Source organism: Hemicordylus capensis, chromosome 16, assembly GCF_027244095.1.
Source record: "Hemicordylus capensis ecotype Gifberg chromosome 16, rHemCap1.1.pri, whole genome shotgun sequence".
In the NCBI taxonomy this organism is placed as follows: Eukaryota; Metazoa; Chordata; class Lepidosauria; order Squamata; family Cordylidae; genus Hemicordylus; species Hemicordylus capensis.
In genome coordinates this window covers 4,204,727-4,227,277 of record NC_069672.1, presented here as the reverse complement: position 1 = coordinate 4,227,277, position 22,551 = coordinate 4,204,727, and the positions used below count along the sequence as shown (strand labels likewise).

The 22,551-nt window shown below is 46.9% G+C and overlaps 2 protein-coding genes across 6 annotated transcripts in view; one reads left to right on the top strand and one right to left on the bottom strand.

Annotated features, from left to right (window-relative positions):
• The window catches only part of LOC128338439 (ATP-dependent RNA helicase DDX19B), a 43,235-nt gene extending 38,977 nt beyond the window's left edge, over nt 1-4,258 (bottom strand). Inside the window, exon 1 of the mRNA XM_053280876.1 lies at nt 4,109-4,258. Within this exon, the coding sequence (XP_053136851.1) occupies nt 4,109-4,165 (57 nt within the window). The 5' untranslated portion in view covers nt 4,166-4,258. The remainder of the gene's footprint in view (nt 1-4,108) is intronic.
• Nucleotides 4,259-4,315: 57 nt separating this feature from the next.
• VWA5B1 (von Willebrand factor A domain containing 5B1) overlaps nt 4,316-22,551 on the top strand; it is a 146,068-nt gene continuing 127,832 nt past the window's right edge. For 3 of the 5 annotated variants that reach the window (XM_053280875.1, XM_053280874.1, XM_053280871.1), the window contains exons 1-4: nt 4,316-4,549; nt 11,152-11,255; nt 19,297-19,464; nt 19,885-20,053. The gene's annotated coding sequence lies outside the window, so the exon portion shown is untranslated. Of the gene's footprint in view, nt 4,550-11,053; nt 11,256-19,296; nt 19,465-19,654; nt 19,689-19,884; nt 20,054-22,551 lie in introns of those variants that run through there. The other 2 variants (XM_053280872.1, XM_053280873.1) reach the window with 2 other exon arrangements.

The window sequence follows — 22,551 nt, the reverse complement described above, 5'->3', positions numbered from 1 at the left end:
CAAGTTAAAAGGCTTGGGTGAAAAAAGTGAGTCTTTAGGGACTTTTAAAAAGTTGTCAGAGATGGGGAGGCTCTTATTTCAGGAGGAAGTGCATTCCAGAGTCTCGGGGCAGAAACAAAGGAGCTGGTGGCAAATGCAGATGAACCTCTCCGGATGATCTCAATGGGTGATGGGGCTCATGGCAAAGCTGATGTTATCTTAAATACCCAGAGGCTAAGCTGTTTAAGGCTTTATAGGTTATAACCAGCACCTTTGTATTTTATCAGTAGCCCGTGTAGTTATTTTAGTATATATGACCCAGAGACCAACATGGCTGCTGCATTCTGGACCAACTGCAGTTTCTGGATTACAGACAAGGGCAGCCCCACATAGAGCACATTGTAGTCGTCCAGTCTGGAGGTTACCAGCAGATGTACCACTGTTCTGAGGCCATTTATCTCAAGAAATGGATGCAGCTGGCATATCAGCCGAAGCTGAAAGAAAGCACCTCTGGCCACTGCCTCAACCTGCAGCACCAGGGAGAGGTTTGGATCCAGAAGCACCCCCAGACTGCGTACCTGTTCCTTCTGTGGAAGTGTGACCCCATCCAGAACAGGCAGATCAAAATTGTCTCCTGAATTCTGACCTCACACAATAAGTACCTCCGTCTTATCTGAATTCAGTCTCAGTTTGTTATCCCGCATCCAGCCCATTACCACCTCCAGGCAGACATTTAGGGTTGCCAAAAGGTTGCCAAAGCCAACCTCCAAAAGGAAGGACATTTCTTTCCAGACTGTGTTGGCTGATGTGACTTGGGGTTTGCAAGCGAGCAGAACGGGATCCCTACCAACAAAAGCTGGGATGGCGTGGCGGTGGCTGCTGCTGCCAGCATTCTTTCTAGCAGGTCAGAAATCTTGCTGAGTCAGAAGGGCTGATCTCTGTCCATGGGTTAAAATGCTGACTAGCGGAGCTGGCATCCGTCCAGCTTTGTTCAAACAGAATTAAGAGTGACCTTCAGGCTGGTGGCTACATCACAGGCCTTTGGGAATCAGATACATATGAGGAAGCGCAAGTGTAGGAACAGGCTTAACACAGAGCAAGAAGACTGGGACGGTAGTACTTTTCCATGGATGCACACTTGGAGCAAAAGAAATCGAGTCTAGCGAGTCGGCTGGTGCAGTTTTAGCAAATATCAGTAAAAATTTGCATTGGTGATATATCTATAAATATATTTAAAAAATAACCAGATCTGTAGGTGCTGCCTAGAATGTTAGGGTGTGGAACTCCGCAGTGTAACAACTCTACCTAGGAAGCTGCCTTCTCCTGAGTCAGACCCTTGGTCCATCTAGCTCAGTATTGTCTTCACAGACTGGCAGCAGCTTCTCCAAGGTTGCAGGCAGGAATCTCTCTCAGCCCTATTTTGGAGATGCTGCCAGGGAGGGAACTTGGGACCACTTTCTTTCTTATTTATGTATTCATTCATTCATACATGGTTCAGGGCGGTTTACACAGAGAAATAATAAATAAATAAGATGGATCCCTGTCCTCAAAGGGCTCACAATTAAAAAAAGAAACATAGGATAGACACCAGCAACAGTCACTGGAGGTACTGTGGTGGGGGTGGAGAGGGCCAGTTACTCTCCCCCTGCTAAATAAAAGAGAATCACCACGTTAAAAGGTGCCTCTTTGCCAAGTTAGCAGGGGTTAACTTGCATACAAGCAGGAAGATGTACTTCCCAGACCAACTCCACCCCCTAAGAGGAATATCTTACAGTGCTCAAATTTAGCCTCCCATCCAAATGCAAACCACAGTGGACCCTGCTTAGAAAAGGGGACAATTCATGCCTGCTACCACAAGACCAGCCACCTAATGGGGTGGCAGGGGAAATGACTTAACTAGCAAGGCAGAGATTGCCGGTTCGAATACCCGCTGGTATGTTTCCTAGAACACGGGAAACTCCTATATCGGGCAGCAGCGATCTAGGAAGATGCTGAAAGGCATCGTCTCACACTGCGCGGGAGGAGGCAATGGTCAACCCCTCCTGTATTCTACCAAAGACAACCACAGGGCTCTTTGGGCGCCAGGAGTCAACATCGACTCAACGGCACACTTTAGCTTTACCACAAGACCAGATCTCTTCCCATTGACTACTACATAAAGGAGAAGATGGAATGGGGCGGGGGAGAGACTACTAAAGCAGATCTACACAACTTTGGTCCTCCTACAGATGCTGGACTACAACTCCCATTATCCTTGACTGTGGGCCACTGCAGCAGGGGATGATAGGAGCTGTAGTCCAAAAACAATTGGAGGGCCAAGGTTGTGCCAATCTGTTCTAACAACAAATTATATACTCCTTTTCAACAAAAGTATCCAAAGCAGTCTACATAGAGAAATAACAAATAAATAAAATGGATCCCTGTCCCTGAAGGGCTCACAATCTAAAAAGAAACATAAGGTAGACACCAGCAACAGCCACTGGGGGTACTATGCTCGTGGCGGAGCGGGCCAGTTACTCTCCCCCTGTTAAATAAAGAGAATCACAACATTTAAAAGGTGCCCCTTTGCCCAGTTAGCAGGGGTTCTATGGGGTACATAATACTTGGATGCTGTTGTGCAACATAATGGTTGTGGAGAGTTGTGTAAGATAAAACATAAATAAAATCTGAAAAGCATACCTCAAGAAGATGAGCTTCCAAGACCAGCTTTTCCCAGGAGAGTTGTTCTTGTGGTAACAAGCATGAATTGTCCCCTTTGCTAAGCAGGGTCTCCCCTGGTTTGCATTTGGAGGAGAGACTACATGTGTGAGCATCGTATAATATTCCCTGTAGGAGATGGAGCCGCTCTAGGAAGAGCACCTGCCTGCTTGCATGCATCCAAGTTCCTTCCCTGGCAGCATCTCCAAGATTGGGCTGAGAGAGACTCCTGCCTGAAACCTTGGAGAAGCCGCTGCCAGTTTGTGAAGACAATACTGAGCCAGATAGACCAATGGTCTGACTCAGTATACAACAGCTTCTTGCATGCTGAAGGTTCCAAGTTCCCTCCCTGGCAGCATCTCCAAGATAGGGCTGAGAGAGACTCCTGCCTGAAACCTTGGAGAAGCCGCTGCCAGTCTGGGTAGACAATGCTGAGCCAGATGGACCAAGGGTCTGACTCTGTATAAGGCAGCTTCCTATGTTCCTATATTCCTAAGATGGCAGTGGCTGGCAGCAACAGAGCAAAATGAGGGCAGCTGGCAATCACTGGGTCTTGCCCTCATATACAATACAATGAATACTTATATACCGCTTTTCAACTAAAGTTTCCAAAGTGGTTTACATAGATATGAATGAATGAATGAATAAATAAATAAATAAATGTAAAGGCTCCCCTTCCCAAAGGGCTCACAATCTTAAAAAAAGAGAGAGAGAAGAAGTTAAAGAGAGACATCAGCAACAGCCACTGGAGGGATGCTGACAATTGGGCCAGTTGCTCTCCCCCTGTCCTCAGGAGGTGCCTCAGAGAACAGGTCTGCTCCTCTTCCTATGTGACAGGCTTTCTGATCTGTGAAGATGGCAATAATATATGCCCTAAGACTTCTCTTTACCAGGAGGCTAATAGGCCTATACCCATATTTGGCAAAAAGGAATCTTTTTAACATAGTGATTCGCTTTAATTAGGACGGGGAGAGTAACTGGCCTTATCTATCCGTCCCCAACACAGTACCTCCAGGGACGGTTGCTTGTGTCTATCTTACATTTCTTTTTAGATTGTGAGTCCTTTGGGGACAGGGATCCATTTTATTTATTTATTATTTCTCTGTGTAAACCACCCTGAGCCATTTTTGGAAGGGCAGTATAGAAATCATCATCATAATTAATAAATAAAAAAACTATTCCATATGCAGAATCCTCACTCCTTCCCTCTCCTGCGGCAGGGGATGATGGGAGTTGTAGTCCCACCTGCATCCTGTTTTCTGTCGGCTTACCCCATGCAGTCTGTTAGAATAACTAATGCGACAGAGACGAGTCTCTGAGCAGATCGGTGACTTTGCTGATCCCAGGATGATTCCAAGCCCCTTCTCCCTCCAACCCACCCTCCCCCCAGCGCCCTGCACCCTCCCCCCAGGCCCCCGCCCCGCCCTCTCACCGACTCGGCAGCCGCCTCCTGCTCGTCCACCGCCAGCGCCCAGGAGTCGGTCGCCATCCTCGTGCGGGGCAGGCAGGAAAGGGAGGCCGGAAGGAGCGGGTCGGACGAGCCCCGCAAGCCGCAACGGCGCCGCCGGAAGGAAGTGCGCAGGCGCGCGCGGAAACAGCCCGGCCAGGCGCAGTTCTGAAATCCGGCCGGCCGGGAATCCTTCTCCCCGGCAGGGCCGTTCCGGGCACTCTCAGCTCCGCTCCCAAGGCCGCAGCAGCTAGGCATGCTGGGAGTCGTAGTCAAACAACATCTTGGGGGATTCGTATTTATTTGTTTTTGTTTATTTTTGGTTTTTTTTAAAAACCCTTACAGAAAGAGAGTGAGAGAACATTGAAGCCCGCCTAGTAGGGAGCTGACACTCGCCCCAAATGACAACTCTGAATCCGCCTCAAGGTTAGAAAGGGACATGACCATTGGAGCTGCATTAAACAAGATGCCAATGCCATACAAAATAGTTAAATGTCATTAACAACATGCCAGTGCCATACAAAATAGCCTCCCACTTCTGCGCCTCCAGAGGTGGGGAGGCTGCAGTCCTGAGCTCCTGGGAGGAAGAGAGGCACAAACATGTAGTGTGTGTTTGTTTGATTAATATAATAATAATAATATTGTTAAAAATAATAAAAATTAATATAATTATGGGAGAGGGAGGGAGGGAGGTGGGTGGGTGTTTCCTAAGTGGCTACCCTTGATGCAAGCAGGCAAACTTCATTCAGTGGCTACCTTTCTTCCTGTGCTGGCAAATCTGTGGTGCCCATGTCCTTTGTACCAAGGTGGCTGCAAGCCCAGATTAGTCCTGGATTCAGCAAGGGGGAGGAGGTTCTCCCCCCAAAAATATATCCCACTCCCCTGCAGTGTTCCTGTTGAGGGATTTCCAAAAGTATGAGGGATTTCCAAAAAAGTATGATGGATTTCCAAAAAAGTATGAGGGATTTCCAAAAGTTGTGTACTACAACTCCCAGCATCCCCAGCTGCAATGGCATTTTCTTGGGGATGATGGGAGTTGTAGTCAACCATATCTGGGAATCCCTGTTGGAAGTAACACTCGCCCCCAGCAGCCTCCCACCTCATTTTTCTGAAACAAACCTCATAACCCATAAGGAGAAGAGCTGGTTTTGTGGGAGCAAGCATGACCGGCCCCCTTTGCTAAGCAGGGTCTGTCCTGGTTTGCATTTGAATGGGAGACTACATGTGCAAGCCCTGTCAGACATTCATCTTTTGGGAGGGGGCTGCTCTGGGAAGAGCACCTGGCATGCAGAAGGTTCCAAGTTCCCTCCCTCTTGAATCACAGTAGATGACATCATCATGAACTATGCCGTTGAGGTGTACCTATGTTTCCCTACAACTGTACCTAATTTGGTTCATATTGGTCCAGGCATTGCAAAGTTGATGGTGGGGCGGGGCGGGATACGACGACACATGGACACACAGGTGCACACACATGCACCTAGGTAATTTTGGAGCCTGGGCCTAAAGGCTTTTGGAGGGCCCCCACCCACCCACCCTCAGAATGGATAATGAAGACATTGAATAGGGGTGTGCAATTTGGATTTTTGGTGTTTTGATTTGGATCTGAATCAAAACACCCCCAATTCATTGGGGGGGGTCTGAATCTGACCCATCTGAATCTGAATTGATTTGGATTAAAAAAACAGGTCTGAGCGCCAAAAGAGTGGGGTGGGGTGGTAGTGCCTAATGGATGAAGGCTACCACCCAAATTGCAGAGGGATTGGGCAAAGGGCTGATTTTTGGTGAATTTTTGTAGTGTCTTTGGGGCAGATGTGAGGCATAAAGTGGGATCTAGGGTATAAGAGTAGGGTGGGGTAGTGCCTAATGGGTGCACGCTGCCACCCAAATTGCAGAGGGGTTGGGCAAAGTCTGATTTTTGGTGAAGTTTTGAAGTTTTAGTGTCTTTGGGGCAGATATGGGGCATAAAGTGGGATCTAGGGCGTAAGAGTAGGGTGGGATGGTAGAGCCTAATGGGTGGAGGCTACCACCCAAATTGCAGAGGGATTTGGCAAAGGCTGATTTTTGGTGATTTGTTGAAGTTTATGTGTTTTTTAAAGGTTTTTCCCTATAAGGTATAATGGAGGTCTATCACTTCACATCGGGGGGGGGAGGGGTGGCCTAGAGCAGTGTGGGATTGGTGGTAGTGCCCAAGGGGGGCAAGGAAGCTACCAGAATTTTTTCAAAGGATTTGGACAGAGGGCTGATTTGTGGTGAATTGCTGAAGTTTATGCATCTCTTTAAGGTTTTTCTCCATAGGGAATCATGGAGGTTTCAGCAGCCCCATATCTGCACTCGGGGGGTGCTGGGGTGGCCCAGAGCAAGTGGCGGTGTTGTGCACATAGGGTGCCAACCACCCCCATGGGTTTCTAACCCATGGGGTACAGGGTTCTGTTGTTTCTGAGGTGTTCTGAGTGTGGATTCTCTGGTAGCATATAAGGTTTTCAATACAAACCATGAATGCACTCTCATCTGCTACCAGAGAATCTACAACAGGTTATAACAGGTTATATAAGGTTTTGGTTATAAACTATAAAGCCCTAAACAGCTTGGGCCCTGGGTATTTAAGAGAACGTCTTCTTCGCTATGAACCGCACCGCCCCTTGAGATCATCTGGAGAGGTTCATCTGCAGTTGCCACCGGCTCGTCTGGTGGCTACTCAGGGCCTTCTCCATTACTGCCCAGAGGATTTGGAAAGTGCTCTCTGCTGAAATTAGAGCCTCCCCATCTCTTACAACTTTTAAAAGGCCAGTCAAGACGCATTTGTTCACACAGGCTTTTAATTAGATACTGTTTTAATTGTGTTTTAATTGTGTTTTAAAAGTTTTAACTTTTTAATTTAATTGTTGAATTGTTTTACTCTTTATTGGCTGTTTTATTGTTTTGTAAACCGCCCAGAGAACTTGAGTTTTGGACGGTATAGAAATGTATTAAATAAATAAATACATACATACATACATAAATACATAAATAAATAAAATTACTAGTATTTGCTAGTAACAGAGCGGGTTAGAGAAATTCCTAAAAAAAATTTAAAAGAGCATCATTAAAAGGAATCATAAAAGGAGACTAACAAGTATATATTTATTTTATTATTTATTTTATTATTTATTTAATCAATTTATATACCACCCTTCCAAAAATGTCTCAGGGCGGTTTTCAACAGAATAAAAACAATTAAAACCTGTTAACAATTAAAATCAAAACTGTAAAAAAAAAAAAAAAAGAATAAAACCAATTTAAAAGATTCAAACAGTCAAAAACCCTGGAGAACCAGGGCAAACATTGAAAACAATTTAAAACAGTTTACAACAATTTAAAAACCCTGGAAGGCCAGGCCAAACCGATAGGTTTTAAGGGCTCTCCTGAAGGGCAGTAAAGAATCCAGCTTGCAGATTTCTGCCGGGAGTGCCTTCCACAGCCCAGGAGCAGCTACAGAGAAGACCCGCCTCTGAGTTGCCACCAGACAAACCGGCGGTAACTGGAGACGGACCTCCTCAGATGACCTTGACGTGCGGTGGGGATCATGCAGAAGAAGAAGGCGCTCTCTAAGAGAATGCAAATATATATTTGTATTTTCCCATTAAAGGCATTTGAGATTCTCTGGGATTGTTTTCAAAACAATCCTGGCAAGCTGAAGCATTTTATTGCTGTCCTAGGGAGTAATCTGGAAAGCGGCCAGGTCGGGCTGGGAGAGACTCCTGTCTGAAACCTTGGAGAGCGGCTGAAAGTCAGTGTCGACAATACTGAGCTAGATGGGCCAAGGGTCTGACTCAGTAGAAGGCAGCTACCTAGGTTCCTACACATGCAAGTAGACACTCCGAGTCACAGAAAAACACAACATTCGCCTTCCCCCACCCCACCCCGGGATATGCTGCAATCATTTTATGATTTGTGCGTGGACTTTTGCACACTCAGGAAAAAGACACTGCCCAAATGATCATGGGAAGCACCGACCCCCTATTTTTGAATGCCCTCCAAATTATGGCTTGTCCTCTTTGCCGATCTGGAAGGTGCCCAACCCAGCCGCTCGGCCTGAGCAGCAGAGCAAGAATGGCTTTGCATTTTCACTCGGCCCGCGCTGTCCCTCGGCCCGCCGCCTAATTAACTTTGGCTTTCTAAAGGCCGCTCGCTTTGCGCCGAAATGAACTTCGGGGTCTCGCTGGCTTGTTTTTCCAAGGTGACATCACAGCCTTTGCTATGGCAACGTGTGTCACTAGACCCAAGAGGGGGCTGAGCAGGAGAGCAGCCGGGAAGAGACAGCAACGGGCAACGTCAAAGCTTGGCAGGACGAAAGGCAGAGCCGGGCATTAGCCCACCGAAAGAAACCGAGAGTCCCCCTCTCCAAAATGGATCAAGGGATTGCCAACTCCAGCACGGGCAAAGCAATGTATTGGCATCTTAGACTAGGAGTGGCAGGAGGGAGAGAGGGCCATTTCGAGCAGGCTTGTTCTGTGTCTTGTGGTAGCAAACATGAATGGTCCCCTTTGCTAAGCAGACTCCACCCTGGTTAGGGTTGCCATATTCCGGCTGTCCAAATCTGGGCGCCTGATTTGCATATCAAGTAGATTGGCTTGGAAATAACTTTGCACATGCAAATTAGCAGCTGCACTTTCCCGTTGACTTGTTTTTGCTCGGGATAGCTAACAACAGTAGTTCAGAACATCAGAACATCAGAACAGCCCTGCTGGATCAGGCCCAAGGAAGCCCATCTAGTCCAGCATCCTGTTTCACACAGTGGCCCACCAGATGCCCTTGAGAAGCCCACAGGCAGGAGTTGAAAGGGGCCTGCCCTCTCTCCTGCAATTGCTGTCCTGCAGCTGGTACTCAGAGGCATCTTGCCTTGGAGGCTGGAGGTGGCCCACAGCCCTCCGACTAGTAGCCATTGATAGACCTCTCCTCCATGAAGTGATCCAAACCCTTCTTAAAGCCATCCAAGTTGTTGGTTGTAGTTGGGGAAGAGCTCTTTGCCTGACGATTTTCCTTGACATATTAACAGCAGCAAAAGAACAAACAAACAAAAAATACGCACAGCTTTTTAATTAAGACTGTAATTCTGTACACACATGATTTATTTATTTATTTATTTATTTATTTATTTATTTATTTATTTATTTATTTATTCGATTTCTATACTGCCCTTCCAAAAATGGCTCAGGGCGGTTTATACAGAGAAACAACAAACAAATAAGGTGGATCCCTGTCCCCAAAGGGCTCACAATCTAAAAAGAAACATAAGACAGACACCAGCAACAGTCACTGGAGGTACTATGCTGGGGATGGAGAAGGCCAGTTACTCGCCCCCCGCTAAATAAAGAGAATCGCCACGTTAAAAGGTGCCTCTTTGCCCATCTGATTGAAACCGGCGGGGCTTACTTCTAAGTAAGCATGCATGCAATGCAGTGTTCTCTCTAATTTTTTTCATCTGTGTGTGGAATGAGTTTTGTTCTGGGCGGCAGTCTCAAAGCAGTGTGTGGACACATGCATTCAGAGTGGGACTTCTTGATTAAACCTGAGCAGGATCGAAAATTAACTGAGCAGACATCAAAAAACGTATGAGCGTGCGCACACGTGGGCACCTTAGAGGGAACACTGATTGCATGTAAAGCCAAGGAAGTCCTTAAACAGTACAATGCACAGTCTGGTAGGCAGGTAGTTATTCACATCAAAAGCAAGCTATCCTCTCAACTGCCTGACAGAGTCCCCTGCTGATAACAAACAAGGCAACATTCCTCAGGGGATTACTGCACTTGTGAAAGTGGAACACTCTATAGCATCCTCTCTAGCTAGCATCCCATGCTCTTCCTCTCTTAATGCAAGTTCAGCGGCTGAGCAGAAAAGTGACTGCACATTTTGCTCCATAACTCCACTTCTACAAGGGCTAGAGATTAGCTATTTTATTTTATTTTTTTAAAAAAATGAAAGCTGAAATCCAGGTGCATCTGGGTGGGTTTAGCAATCCAGATGAGATTCTTAAACTCCAGGTGAAACCCAGAATTCCGGGGGGCATGGCAACTCTAACCCTGGTTTGCATTTGAATGGGAGACTACATGTGAGCACTGTAAGATATTCCCCTCTGGGGATGGAGCCGCTTTAAGAAGAGCACCTGCCTGCTTGCATGCAGAAGGTTCCATGTTCCCTCCCTGGCAGCATCTCCAAGAGAGGGCTGAGAGAGACTCCTGCTTGCAACTTTGGAGAAGCTGCTGCCAGTCTGGGTAGACAATCCTGAGCTAGATGGACTGATGTTCTGACTCAGTATATGGCAGCTTCCTATGTTCCTAACTAAAGCACTGGCAAAGCTGTGGGTTGGCATGTTAGTTAGACTGGCAGGGAAAGGCAGGAGAGAGTTCCAGTTCAACTCCACCATCGTTAGCCGTCTTCAAATATCTGAAAGGCTGACACAGAGACCAGGAGTGTGCTTGTTCTGTCTGGATCCCGGGAGCAGGATTAGAAGCAGTGGGTTGAAATTATAAGGAATTGGGGGCATCATTAGGAGCTGGCCCATGGGGCACAGGCCCCCAATGAATGGCTCAGAGCCCTGAACCTCATCAGCCAGTCACCTCCCTTCTCCATGGCCTCTCCCAGAAAGGATCATGACTATGCAAAACCATGTCAGGTCTCGGGAATAGTATACTGATGCACAAAGAGCCCCCCTAAACACAGATATATGCATTATGTCTTTATCTATGTTTGTTAATATATTTGTATTTAGGATTAGCAGATGGTATCTGTCGTTGCTCAGGTTTCTCTTTGTTGCATCCATCTCCGTTTTGTGGATCTACCTGTTGTATATTTGTCTGTCTCTGTGTGTGAGGTTGTTGCCGAGTTACTCGTTGGGTCCTAGGCAATCACTGTGCCAAGTTTGGTGCTGATAGCTCAAAGGGTGTGGGAATGCATAGGGAACAGACAGACAAACATGCATTCATTCAATTTCATTCGATTTCAAACAGACATTCAATTTTATCTATCTATCTATCTATTTATCTAAGGCGTACCCGTCGCTAATTCCATGTGTGGCAGTTCTCGCGAGAGTTTGTGAGTGAGCTGCCGGCAGGAGAGAGGAAAGCGGTGGCGCCGGTGGACAAGATTGTGGGTGAGGCGGGAAACAAAACAGGGTGTGTGGTGGGAGAAAATGGTGCTGGCAGGCGGGGGAAGAAAATGGTGGTAGCAGGCGGGTGGGTAGGTGGGGGAAGAAAACAGTGAAAATCACGGTGGCAGGCAGGCGGGTGGGGGAAGAAAACAGCGGCAGGGGAAGAAAACCACGGTGGCAGGTAGGGGGGCGGGGGGGGAAGGGAGAACTAGAGGCAGCTAGTATAGATTAAAACTGTCTGGAATCACAAATTTTGCTTCCTAAAAAGCAGGTAACATACGGTCTAATAGTGATCTGAATAAAACCTGTATAAATCCAAGTAAACTGTATACCAAGACAATAAACAAAATATACTCGCCGAGATCGGGGGAGGGGCGGAACCTATCAAATATATATAAAGAGATCTATAAACATATGAAATATATATTTAAAAGTCCAAAAAGGGTATTCCAGTGGGAGTCCAATGTCACACTGGAGTGAAGAAGCTTCTGTAGAGTCAAACATTTTGCACGTCATTTGAACATGCAGGTTCTCGCGGGCACAAAAGCACACCACCCTGGACAGACTAAAGAGGATTTGGGGGCCACCAGGTGTTTGGAGACCCTGGATTTTGCTTATTTATTTAACACATTTGTATCCCGCCCAAAACGTGCATCTCTGGGCGGTTTGCAACAAAACAATACAAATGAAAACAAAATTAAGAATGTTGAAACATTAAAACAATTTAAAATTGGACACCATGTGTCAAACGTACTCTTAAAAACGGCAAATCTAATTCCTGGGTGAACAATTTTTTAAAAAAATGTTTCTAAGTTAACGGCCTTTTAAAAGGTTGTCAGAGATGGGGAGACTCTTATTTCAGCAGGGAGCAGATTCTAAAGCCACGGGGAAGCAACAGAGAAGGCCCATAACTGAGTAGCCACCAGACGAGCCGGTGGCAAGTGCAGACGGACCTCTCCTGATGATCTCAATGGGGTTCATGGCGAAGGAGACGTTCTCTTTTTAGTTTTCTGGACTTGTACTCCTTTACTGCAACACTGTTTCTCCGGATTTGCACACTTTCATATAAATTACTTCTCCTTTTCTTTTCAGACTTTAGTGATCTAGTGTATCTGGTCCAACAGCATTCCTGAGCCTTCCCTTTTTCAGCATTAGCCTTTTTTGCTGCTGCATCACACAGCTGGCTTCTTTCATTATTATTTTTTTTGTCCCCTCTCACTTGTGTAATCCGAGGGGAAGCTTGCCAAATACTCCCATTTGCACTGTGCCTCTGCTATATCAATAAACCCCACATACGTATTTCAAAAGCCTTGCCCCCATTGGTCCTCTAGGGCCCCCAAATGCTGGTATTTGCCTTGGTCCAGACTGTGACCCTCAGTTACGTACACTTGTAAGATTGATTTTGAGAGCTGGCTCCAGACACCACATAGATTCACATGTGGGTAGTGTGTCCGTGTCTGAGCAAGTCAATTATTTTATTTTTTACATGTATATCCTACTCTTCCTCCTAGGAGCTCAGAGTAGTGTACATGCTTATTTTTATCCTCACAACAACCCTGTGAGGTAGGTTAGGCTGAGAGATACATGACTGGCCCAGAGTCACCCAGTGAGTTTCATGGTAGAATGGGGATTTGAACCCGGGTCTTCCTGGTCCTAGTCTAACCACTATGCTATGCTGGTGCTTATGTACAGTATATGCTATGCTTATTTATTATACAGGTTTTATAATACTATTATTACTGCGACTATTACAAATATTTATAGACCACTTTTCAACAGCTCCCGAAGCAGTTTACATAGGGAAGAAAAACAATAAATAAAGATGACTCCCTGTCCGCAAAGGGCTCACAATCTAAAAAAGAAATATAAGATAGACACCAGCAATAGTCACTGGAGGGATGCTGTGTTGGGGATGGATAGGGCCAGTTGCTCTCCCCCTGCTAAATACAAGAGAATAATCACTTTTCAAAGGTGCTTTTTTGCTCAGTTAGCCAGAGAATCATTAGCCCGATTCAGACCAATGCTGTATGAGTGTACAGATGTCTTAACACCCTTACCTGTACTTGTGTGAACAGCTGTACCCATGTTCATTTTAAAAGAGAAATGGATATAGGTCCTTCAAATGCATGGTGCAGTTAGGAAGAATACTTCTGTACCTGCTTTCAACATAGCACATGCATGACTGCAGCTGTCTACAGATCAGTGTCTGTGTGCGCTATACACTCGTTGTATGAGTGTTGAACATGTGAATGGGCCTGTTGATGTCAAGCTATGGTTTATGTGTGTCACAGTAACAGCTTGTCCGAATGAGCTGGTGGCGGGGAGGGGGGGAGGCCCAGCTGTGTCTGCTTCCTGGCAGCCCCGCCCGAGAGCTGTGATGCCTGCAGGCTCGCCATTCATCAGGTAGAGTTACGTAGCTCTACCTGACAAATGGCCAGCCTGCAGGGCTGGGAGAGAAAGGAGCAATCTGAGCTGTCTCCTTTGGCGCCTCCCTGGCTCATTAGGACCAGCCGTTACTGGCGTATGAACTGGGGAGGGAGGCGATCTCTGGATCAGCATTGCTAATAGCCCACGGAGAGAAAAACAACCTGACACAGACACCGGCTCGCTCCTCCTTTGAAATCCATAAGCACTGGGGGACTGTATTGCTTTGACAAGTTAATGTAGAAGCATGATCTAATTGACTGAGCGGACACTGGGCCGGGTGCCAGGGACGTCTCTGTCCTCCTCATTATGATGGCTCTGTTTTCCCCCACGCGTCCTTCAGCCGGTCACAGAAATGACCCTTCTCAGTCGGTCCTGCCCACTGCTGGGAAGAAGCCACGGCAGAGCTGCAAGGAAGATGTGACAGCGTCTTGGTCGCTGGAAGGGCCTGGACACCGCTGAGCTGGCCCTGCGTGTAACCCACCATCGGCTGCCACCAAAAGGAGATCTTCCAGCTAGTGTGACTGGTTCCACTCCTAGTCACGGAACCCCCGATCTTCCAAAAAACAATATAAAAACTCAGTCGTGTGGTAAATAAAATGGGCAGGTAAGTGCGAGGAGCGACTAAAATTACAGACGGACACACCAGTAAAACCGTATAAAAACAAGAACGGCTTGACTATAATAAAAAGTGCCAAATTTTTTTAAAAAAACCCAGTACAGGAACAAATAATGTCAAGTACAGTCGCCCAGAGTAAAGGTAAATTTGTGCTGTCGAGTCGGTGTCAACTTCTGGCGCCCACAGAGCCCTGTGGTTGTCTTTTGGTAGAATCCAGGAGGGGTTGACCATGGCCTCCTCCCGCGCAGGATGAGATGATGCCTTTCAGCATCTTATATCGCATCCGCAAATCAATATGTATGTACAGTATGTATGAATATGAAAACCGCTTTGGAAACTTTTGTTGAAAAGCAGTATATAAAAATTTGATGTAGTAGAAGTAGTCAAGGCGTAAAGTTGTGCCGTTGAGTTGGTGTCAACCCTAACCCTAACCCTGGAGACCACGGGGCCATGTGGTTGTCTTTGGTAGAATACAGGATGGGTTGACCGTTGCCTCTTCCCCCACAATATGAGATAATGCCTTTCAGCATCTTCCTATATCGCTGCTGCCTGATAGAGGTGTTTCCCATGGTTTGGGAAACATCCCAGCGGGGATTTGAACCGGCAACCTTCTGCTTGTTAGTCAAGCATTTCCCCGCAGAGTACAAAGTAGAAAATTAAAAACAGCAAGCTTGCTCGCCTTCTCTCCTAGGTATCTAGGTTCCAAGTTCCCTCTCTGGTGAAGATTCCTGCCTCTGCTAAATAAAGAGAATCACCACATTAAAAGGTGCCTCTTTGCCGAGTTAGCAGGGGCCATTGTTACTGTTACTGTTATTATTGAACACATTTGTATACCCAAAACGCAAGTCTCTGGACAGTTTACAACAAAACAATAAAGAGAATATGTGAATCCACACCTTCATTTCAGACGAGATGCGAACTAAAAGCCCGGTGTGAATAATTTCCTGGAATCCTCCTTTGAGTGGCCCATCCCAGCTGTACTCGAGTCCTGCCAGAGTTTTGGCAAAGCGGGAGTCTCTCTCGCTTTGATAGCCGATGTCCTTTGCTTGTGGATCTCCAGCTTCCTTTCATGTTTGCAAACTGTCCTCAGTAGGAGGCAGCTTATAAAAGGGAAGGTCTTTGCATGCAAGGGGTCCCAGGTTCAATCCCTGGCAGCATCTCAGGCTAGGGCTGTGAAAGACCTCTCCCTGAAACCTTGGAGAGCTGCTGCCAGTCAGTATAGACAGCGTTCAGCTAGACAGACCGATGGTCTGACTCAGTATATGGCAGCTCCCTGTGTTCCTATGTACTCCTACTACAAACTTTGCAAAGAGTGCCTCTCCTTGGGGAGTGAGCTGGTCTTGTGGTAGCAAGCAGGGATTGTCCTCTTTGCTCAGCAGGGCCCGCTTTGGTTTGCATTTGCGTGGGAAATTTTGCATTTTGCATTGCATTTTGCATGGGAAATTGTTTTGCATTTACATTTGAGCACTGTAAGATATTCCCCTTAAAGGATGGGGCTGCTCTGGGAAGGCTCCAAGTTGGCAGTGTCTCCAGACAGAGCTGGGTGGTAGTGCCTATAACTTTGGAGAGCTGCTGCCAGTCAGTGTAGACAACACTGAGCTAGATGGGCTCATAGTCTGACTCAGTATATGGCAGCTTCTTCTGTTCCAAAATGACCACCCCTGTGGACTATTGTTAGTGCTACTCTTCCATCATCAACAGGCCACAACAAAAACAGAGTGGGTTACAGGGGGATGACCGGTCTTTCATGCCCTCTGTACATGTTACATCCACTGCAGTGCAGAAGTAACAATGCTAGTCCTCTTGTGAACCAGCAGAAAAGCATTTGTCGGGATGGACCACATCTGCCCATGTGAATCTGCCAGGGCCCTACACTCATCATTTCAAGCCCTGCCCACAGCCCCACGACTGGCGGGGACAAGAGACAGGGCCTTTTTGCTGATGGCCCCTCAGCTCAATAATGCCCTCCCAGAAGAGCTTTGCCGTGATTCCTCCCTTAGGAAGCTGCCACATACTGAGTCAGACCATTGGTCCATCTAGCTCAGTATCATCTACACAGACTGGCAGCGACTTCTCCAAGGTTGCAGGCAGGAGTCTCTCTCAGCCCTCTTTTGGAGATGCTGCCAGGGAGGGAACATGGGACCTAGATGCTCTTCCCAGAGCGGCTCCATCCCCTGAGGGGAATCTCTTGCAGTGCTCACACTTCAAGTCTCCCATTCATAAGCAAATAGGGTGGACCCTGCTTAGCTAAGGGGACAAGTCATGCTTGTTACCACAAGACCAGCTCTCCTCTCCAATTTTAATTGGGTTTGTTTTAATTGTTTTTATTCTACACTGTTTTATTTGTTTCATTGTTACTAATATTAATACCAGTAATACAAGGTGCACATCTGGAGGTGTATCTTAGCTACTATGCCAGGGCTTTGCAGACTTTAGTTCCCCAGATGTTGTTGGACTACAACTTCCATCATCCACAGCTGTGGATGATGGCAGCAGTAGTCCAGCAACATCTGGGAAACCCAAGTTTGAGCACCGCTGCTCTATGCCCTAACAGCTCTCGCTGAGGGAAAAGCCAAGAGGGTAATAGCTTTTTTGGAGAAATATGAACTCGAACCAGAATCCTTGTCCTTCAAAATGTTTCCAACGGTTCCAAACCTATCTCAGCAGGGGCAGCGGATGTTTGTGACAATGCAGGCTGCACTCCACATGGTAGTGCGCATGGAAGAGATGAAGCATCCGCCCCGGGAACCGAACTCTGAAGAATGACAGCTCAACACCAACAATGTCTTAATAAGACACCCACAGAAGACACACACAGAAACTTGGCTAAATGTTCTTGAAAAAGTCCCATTGGAGCATCCTTGAGTAAATTAAAGCTCATGATTGAGCTATTTGCAGAAAACGTAACTGCAAATAGGTACAATTTAGGGAATATTCTATCCATCTATCCATCCATCCATTGCATTTAGCCAGCACAGTGTCGTGGTTAGAGTGTTGGACTAGGACCAGGAAGACCTGAGTTCGAATCCCCATTCAAGCATGAAACTCTCTGGGTGACTCTGGGCCAGTCTTGTCTCTCTCAGCCTAACCTACCTCACAGGGTTGTTGTGAGGATAAAAACAAAAATAACCGTGTACACCGCTCTGAGCTCCTCGGAAAAAAGCGGGATATAAAGGTAAAAATAAATAAATAAATAATATACCGACCCATATAAAATCTATGGGCTGTTTACCGATTAACACCCAACAACCATTCAAACCTTAAATCGTATAAAGCAAATTAAAATAACCAGCAATAACACTTTAAAACATTATAAATGAAAAGCCTGATTTTAAAAAAGATGCATTTCCAAAAGTCGCTTGAAAACAGCCAGAGAAGGGGAGGTTCCAGAGCCCTGGGGTAGCCCTAGAGAAGGCCCAGTTTGGGGTGGTCACCAAGCGAGCTGATGTTAACCACAGCATGACATCTCCCAATGATACGAATACGACGGATATTTATATAACGCTTTTCAACCAAGGTTCTAAAAGCATTTTACATAGATATAAATAAGTATAAAAATAAAAATAAGATGGCTCCCTGTCCCCAAACAGCTCACAATCTAAAAAGAAATAGTGATAGACCTCAGCAACAGCCGCTGGGAACGGATAGGGCCAGTTGCTCTCCCCCTGCTCAGTAAAGAGAATCACCCCTTTTAAAAGCTGACTTTGTGCTCAGTTTTCAGGGGACTTAATAGGTGGCAGGGTTCATGAAGAAGAAGGTGCTTTCTAAGATATGCCTCTACAAGTTGGTTATATATCTCTGTGGCAGTATATCTCTGGCAAGAAAGCAATGGTGAATGTTGTGAGTTGATTGTGTGATTGTGTGGGTGTGTGCACACATGGAATGATCTGCAGATTAACAGATTCAGTGCATAACTTCCCCCTCTGTTCAGGAGAGTTCAAACACATACAGTTGTTTTTCTCTCATTTGGAGGGAACACCACGAGCTTAAATGTGTCAAATCTCCCCCTGCCCCAGAAACACAAAGTTGTGAAATGACAGGCAAGAAAACTAGAGTTTTAGGTGCCTTTCCCCCTCAGATGCGGAAGGGAACATAGGAAGCTGCCATATACCGAGTCAGACCCTCGGTCCATCCAACTCAGTATTGTCTACACAGACTGGCAGCGGCTTCTCCGAGGTTCCATGCAGGAATCTCTCTCAGCCCTATCATCAGAGGTGCCAGGGAGGGAACTGGGAACCTTCTTGCTCTTCCCAGAGTGGCCCCATCCCCTCAGGGGAATATCTTACAGTGCTGACATGTAGTCTCCCATTAAATGCAAACCAGGGTGCACCCTGCTTCACAAAGGGGACAATCCATGTTTGCTACCACAAAACCAGCTTGTGTCTGTGACTTTCTTGAGGGAGTATTATCCAAGCTCAGAAATGTCCTGCTCTTTGTGTTCAAGCCCCTCTTCTTCACTCCTTGCCACTGAATTCCGTTAGCTCCACCCACCTGGTTGTCTGTTAAGCATTCCCTGAGTTCACAAACATTCCGCTCCACTGAGTTACACTGGGGCAGTTCTATTTTTTCTCTCCTCCCCTTCGTTTATTTTCCAGATTTTTGTGAAACAAGCATTTCTTTGGGTTACTGGTCTGTGTCTGCCGGTATCTCCCTCTTGCTCATAGGTGCTCCCATTATGCATCCATAAGGATCATCACATTTCTAGCACTTTTGGAAATAAATGTAAGATTATAAATTGATGGGACAGAATGCAGGAGGCTTCCGATGGGGCCAGTTTGGACAGCAGTCCTACAGCGTTAGTTCAAAAACTCCCTGCTTTACCTCTGTCTCCTCTGCCCTTGCTCTTCCCTGTATCACATTTTAGACTGTAATCTCCTTGGGGCAAGGACCTGTCCCCTTGTACTGTGCAAATGATAATAATAATAATGACAATCTGATAGTCTCCCCTCTGTCCTTCAGGAAGGCGAACGGCGTAATTTGCTCCCCACCTGTTCATTGCAGCTCCGGAATATTGCAGATAATCCCCGATCAAGCCAGAGAGGAAATTGCAGCAAGGTGCTGGGAACTTGTTCAGAGTCAGAGAGAGAGAGAGAGAAGGAGGAGAAGGAAGGAGATACAAGCACAGCAGAAGAAAGAGGGATGTTGGAGGTCATCCTGGGAGAAACATAGGTGAGAGCACCCGGGGATTGCTATGGTTACCTCTCCGCTTGTGGTGTTTTGATGATGCTCACCCAAACACTGCGCTCCAGAGAGAGGGTCTGATCTGCAGGCTGGCAAGGAAGCCGGATCCTGGCTCTGCTTTGCAGCACAAGAGCATGAGAGAGGGAGGGAGGGAGGGAGGCATGGTACTAGAGAGTGAGCCAGGCGACCCAAAGTACCTGCAGATCGTCTAGGTAAGGAAAGGCGCTCTCCCTGGCTTGGACCCAGCAGAGGTCTGGCTGGCTAGCTGATAGGCTGCTGGGCACCTTGTCCCTGCCACATGTTGCTCAGCATCCCAGACACCCCTCCTCCCCCCCCACCGACAGCCCCCCTCCCCGGCTGCTGATGCGCTCCTCCTGTATGTCTTCTTCTCTCTGTGTTCTCTTCCAGGGACAGCAGAGCTGCGAGAGCACCCTGTGCCAGCCTCTTTGCTAGGATCCTCCAGCCTCTCTGGACCACTGATCCGAGCAGAGGGGGCAGAGAGGGGGGCAGCGGGCTGCTGCCAAGGTGATCCAGCAACCCTCCTAGGTGGCCAGAGTCCCTCCGCCTTCAAGGCAAGGTAAGAGAGGAAACCGAGGCTGCTACTTTAGGCTCTGTGGGATTGCCTTTCCCCCCAAGAACTCTGCTCTGTTGGGATCTCTCTCTCTCTCTCTCTCTCTCTCTCTCTCTCTCTCTCTCTCTCTCTCTCTCTCTCTCTCTTCTGGGGTGCCTGCCTGTACTCCCCCCCCCAAGCATCTCTAGTTGTGATGTGCCACTTCTGATCCCCGCTGGAGCACTTCTGCAGCCTCAGTCAAGCCCCACTGAAAAGGGGTCCCCACCCAGCCACTTTTGCAAGGCGGGGGCTGTAACTGTCGGTGCTGAGTTCTCTTGGCTGGCTAAAAGGATGTGTTTCTGGCTATCAGGGGAGATCCAGCCAGGGGGGCTTAGCTGGGTTCTCAAGGGACACTCCACCCCCCCCCATGCTTCTATGGGAGTGGGAGGAGAGCTGGTCTTGTAGTAGCAAGTATGACTGGTCCCCTTAGCTAAGCAGGGTCCACCCTGGTTGCATGTGAATGAGAGACTAGAAGTGTGCGTACTGGAAGATCTTCCCCTCAGGGGATGGAGCCGCTCTGGGAAGAGCAGAAGGTTCCAAGTTCCCTCTCTGGCAGCATCTCCAAGATAAGGCTGAGAGAGACTCCTGCCTGCAATCTGGGAGATGCCGCTGCCAGTCTGTGAAGACAATCCTGAGCTAGATGGACTCAGTATAGGGCAGCTTCCTATGTTCCTCTCTCCCATTCAAATACAAACCAGGGTGGACCCTTCTTAGCAAAGGGGACAGTTTATGCTTGCTACCACAAGACCAGCTCTCCTCCATCTTCTGAGTCTTTCAGTGTTCCGATGAGAGTTGGACTGGTGCTAGCAAGCATGACATGTCCCCTTTGCTAAGAAAGGTCTGCCTGGTTTGCATTTGAATGGGTGGCTACATATGTGAGCTTCTCCTTAAGGGATCTGCCCCTTAAGGGACGGGGCTGCTCTGAGAAGAGCAACTTGCAGAAGGTTTCAAGTTCGCTCCCTGAAAGAGGGCTGAGAGAGACTCCTGCTTGTAACCTTGAGGAATTTATGAGTGGTGATCAAGTATTGTGAATGACTATCTAATGGCACTTTTAGCTGGGATGGAAATGATTTATGTTGGGCAAAGCCAAAGTTCTGAAATGATCTCTACAATCTCCCCCGACAGCCTCTCCCTCTAGAACTTTGCATATGCCCAGAAGCACACTCTGGATTTCCTAATACAGGGGTTGCCCAACCCAGATGTGGTTGACTACAGCTCTCATCATCCCCAACCACAGTGTGTGTGTGTGTGTGTGTGTGTGTGTGTGTGTGTGTGTGTGTGTGTGTGATATTTAGAAGAGCTGGTCTTGTGGTAGTGAGCATGAATGGTCCCCTTTCCTAAGCAGGGTCCACCTTGGTTTGCATTTGGATGGGAAACTATACGTGAGCACTGCAAGAGTAACTCAGGATAAGGGGCTATAACTCAGTGGAAGAGAATGCCAAAGGTCTCGGGTTCGATCAGGTAGGGCTGAGAAAGCCCAGAGGGCATCTGTTCCTCAGTTTCCATCCCAGTTTTTTTTAAGAAAGCAAATGAAATCTTGGCTTTTTACCCAGGCTTTTCTAGGAGTGTTTTTTGTTGATGATGCTCTGCATTTTATGGTCTCATTGTGGATGGTTTTTAAACATTTAATTAGATTCGTATTTTTATACTCCAATTTAATATTTTCATTCAGTAACTGTTTTATATTGTTTTGGATGTTCCGTAAACTGCCTTCAGATTGTTTGAATGAAAAGCAGTATAAAAATCTAACAATAAATAAATATATCTAGATCTATACTTCTGCCTGAAACCTTGGAGAGCCGCTGCCAGTCAGTGTAGACAATACTGAGCTAGATGGACCAAGGGTCTGACTCAGGATAAGGCAGCTCCCTATGCCCTTAAGGGGAATGAGGCCATAGCTCAGTAGAAGAGCATCTGCCTTGCATGGAGAAGAGCCCAGATTCAATCCCTGGCAGCATCTCCAGGTTGGGCTGGGAATGTCTTCTGTCTGAAATCTTGGAGAGCTGCTGCCAGTCAGTGTAGACAATACTGAGCTAACAATAACACTAACAATGACGACGATGATGATGATGAAAGAAAGAAAACAGTAGTGGTGCCATTAGTGGTGGGTGCCCTTGGTGCAGTCCCAAAAGAACTTGAACACCATCTCGACACCTTGGGCATCGATAAAATCACAACACATCAACTACAGAAGGCCCCACTACTTGGGGACAGCACGAATACTACGATGCTATCTTTAATTTCTCTGTAGTTATCCTAGACCCTTGGAAAGGGCCTGATCATTAAAGTAACAAATCCAGTCAATAACATCTGGTAGACTGTGTGTAAACAGCATCATCATCATCACCTTCATCATTATCATCATCACTTTCTTCATCATTTTCATCATCATCTTCATCATCATCTTCATCATCTTCATCATCATCATCATCATCATCTTCACTTTCATCACTTTTATCACCTTC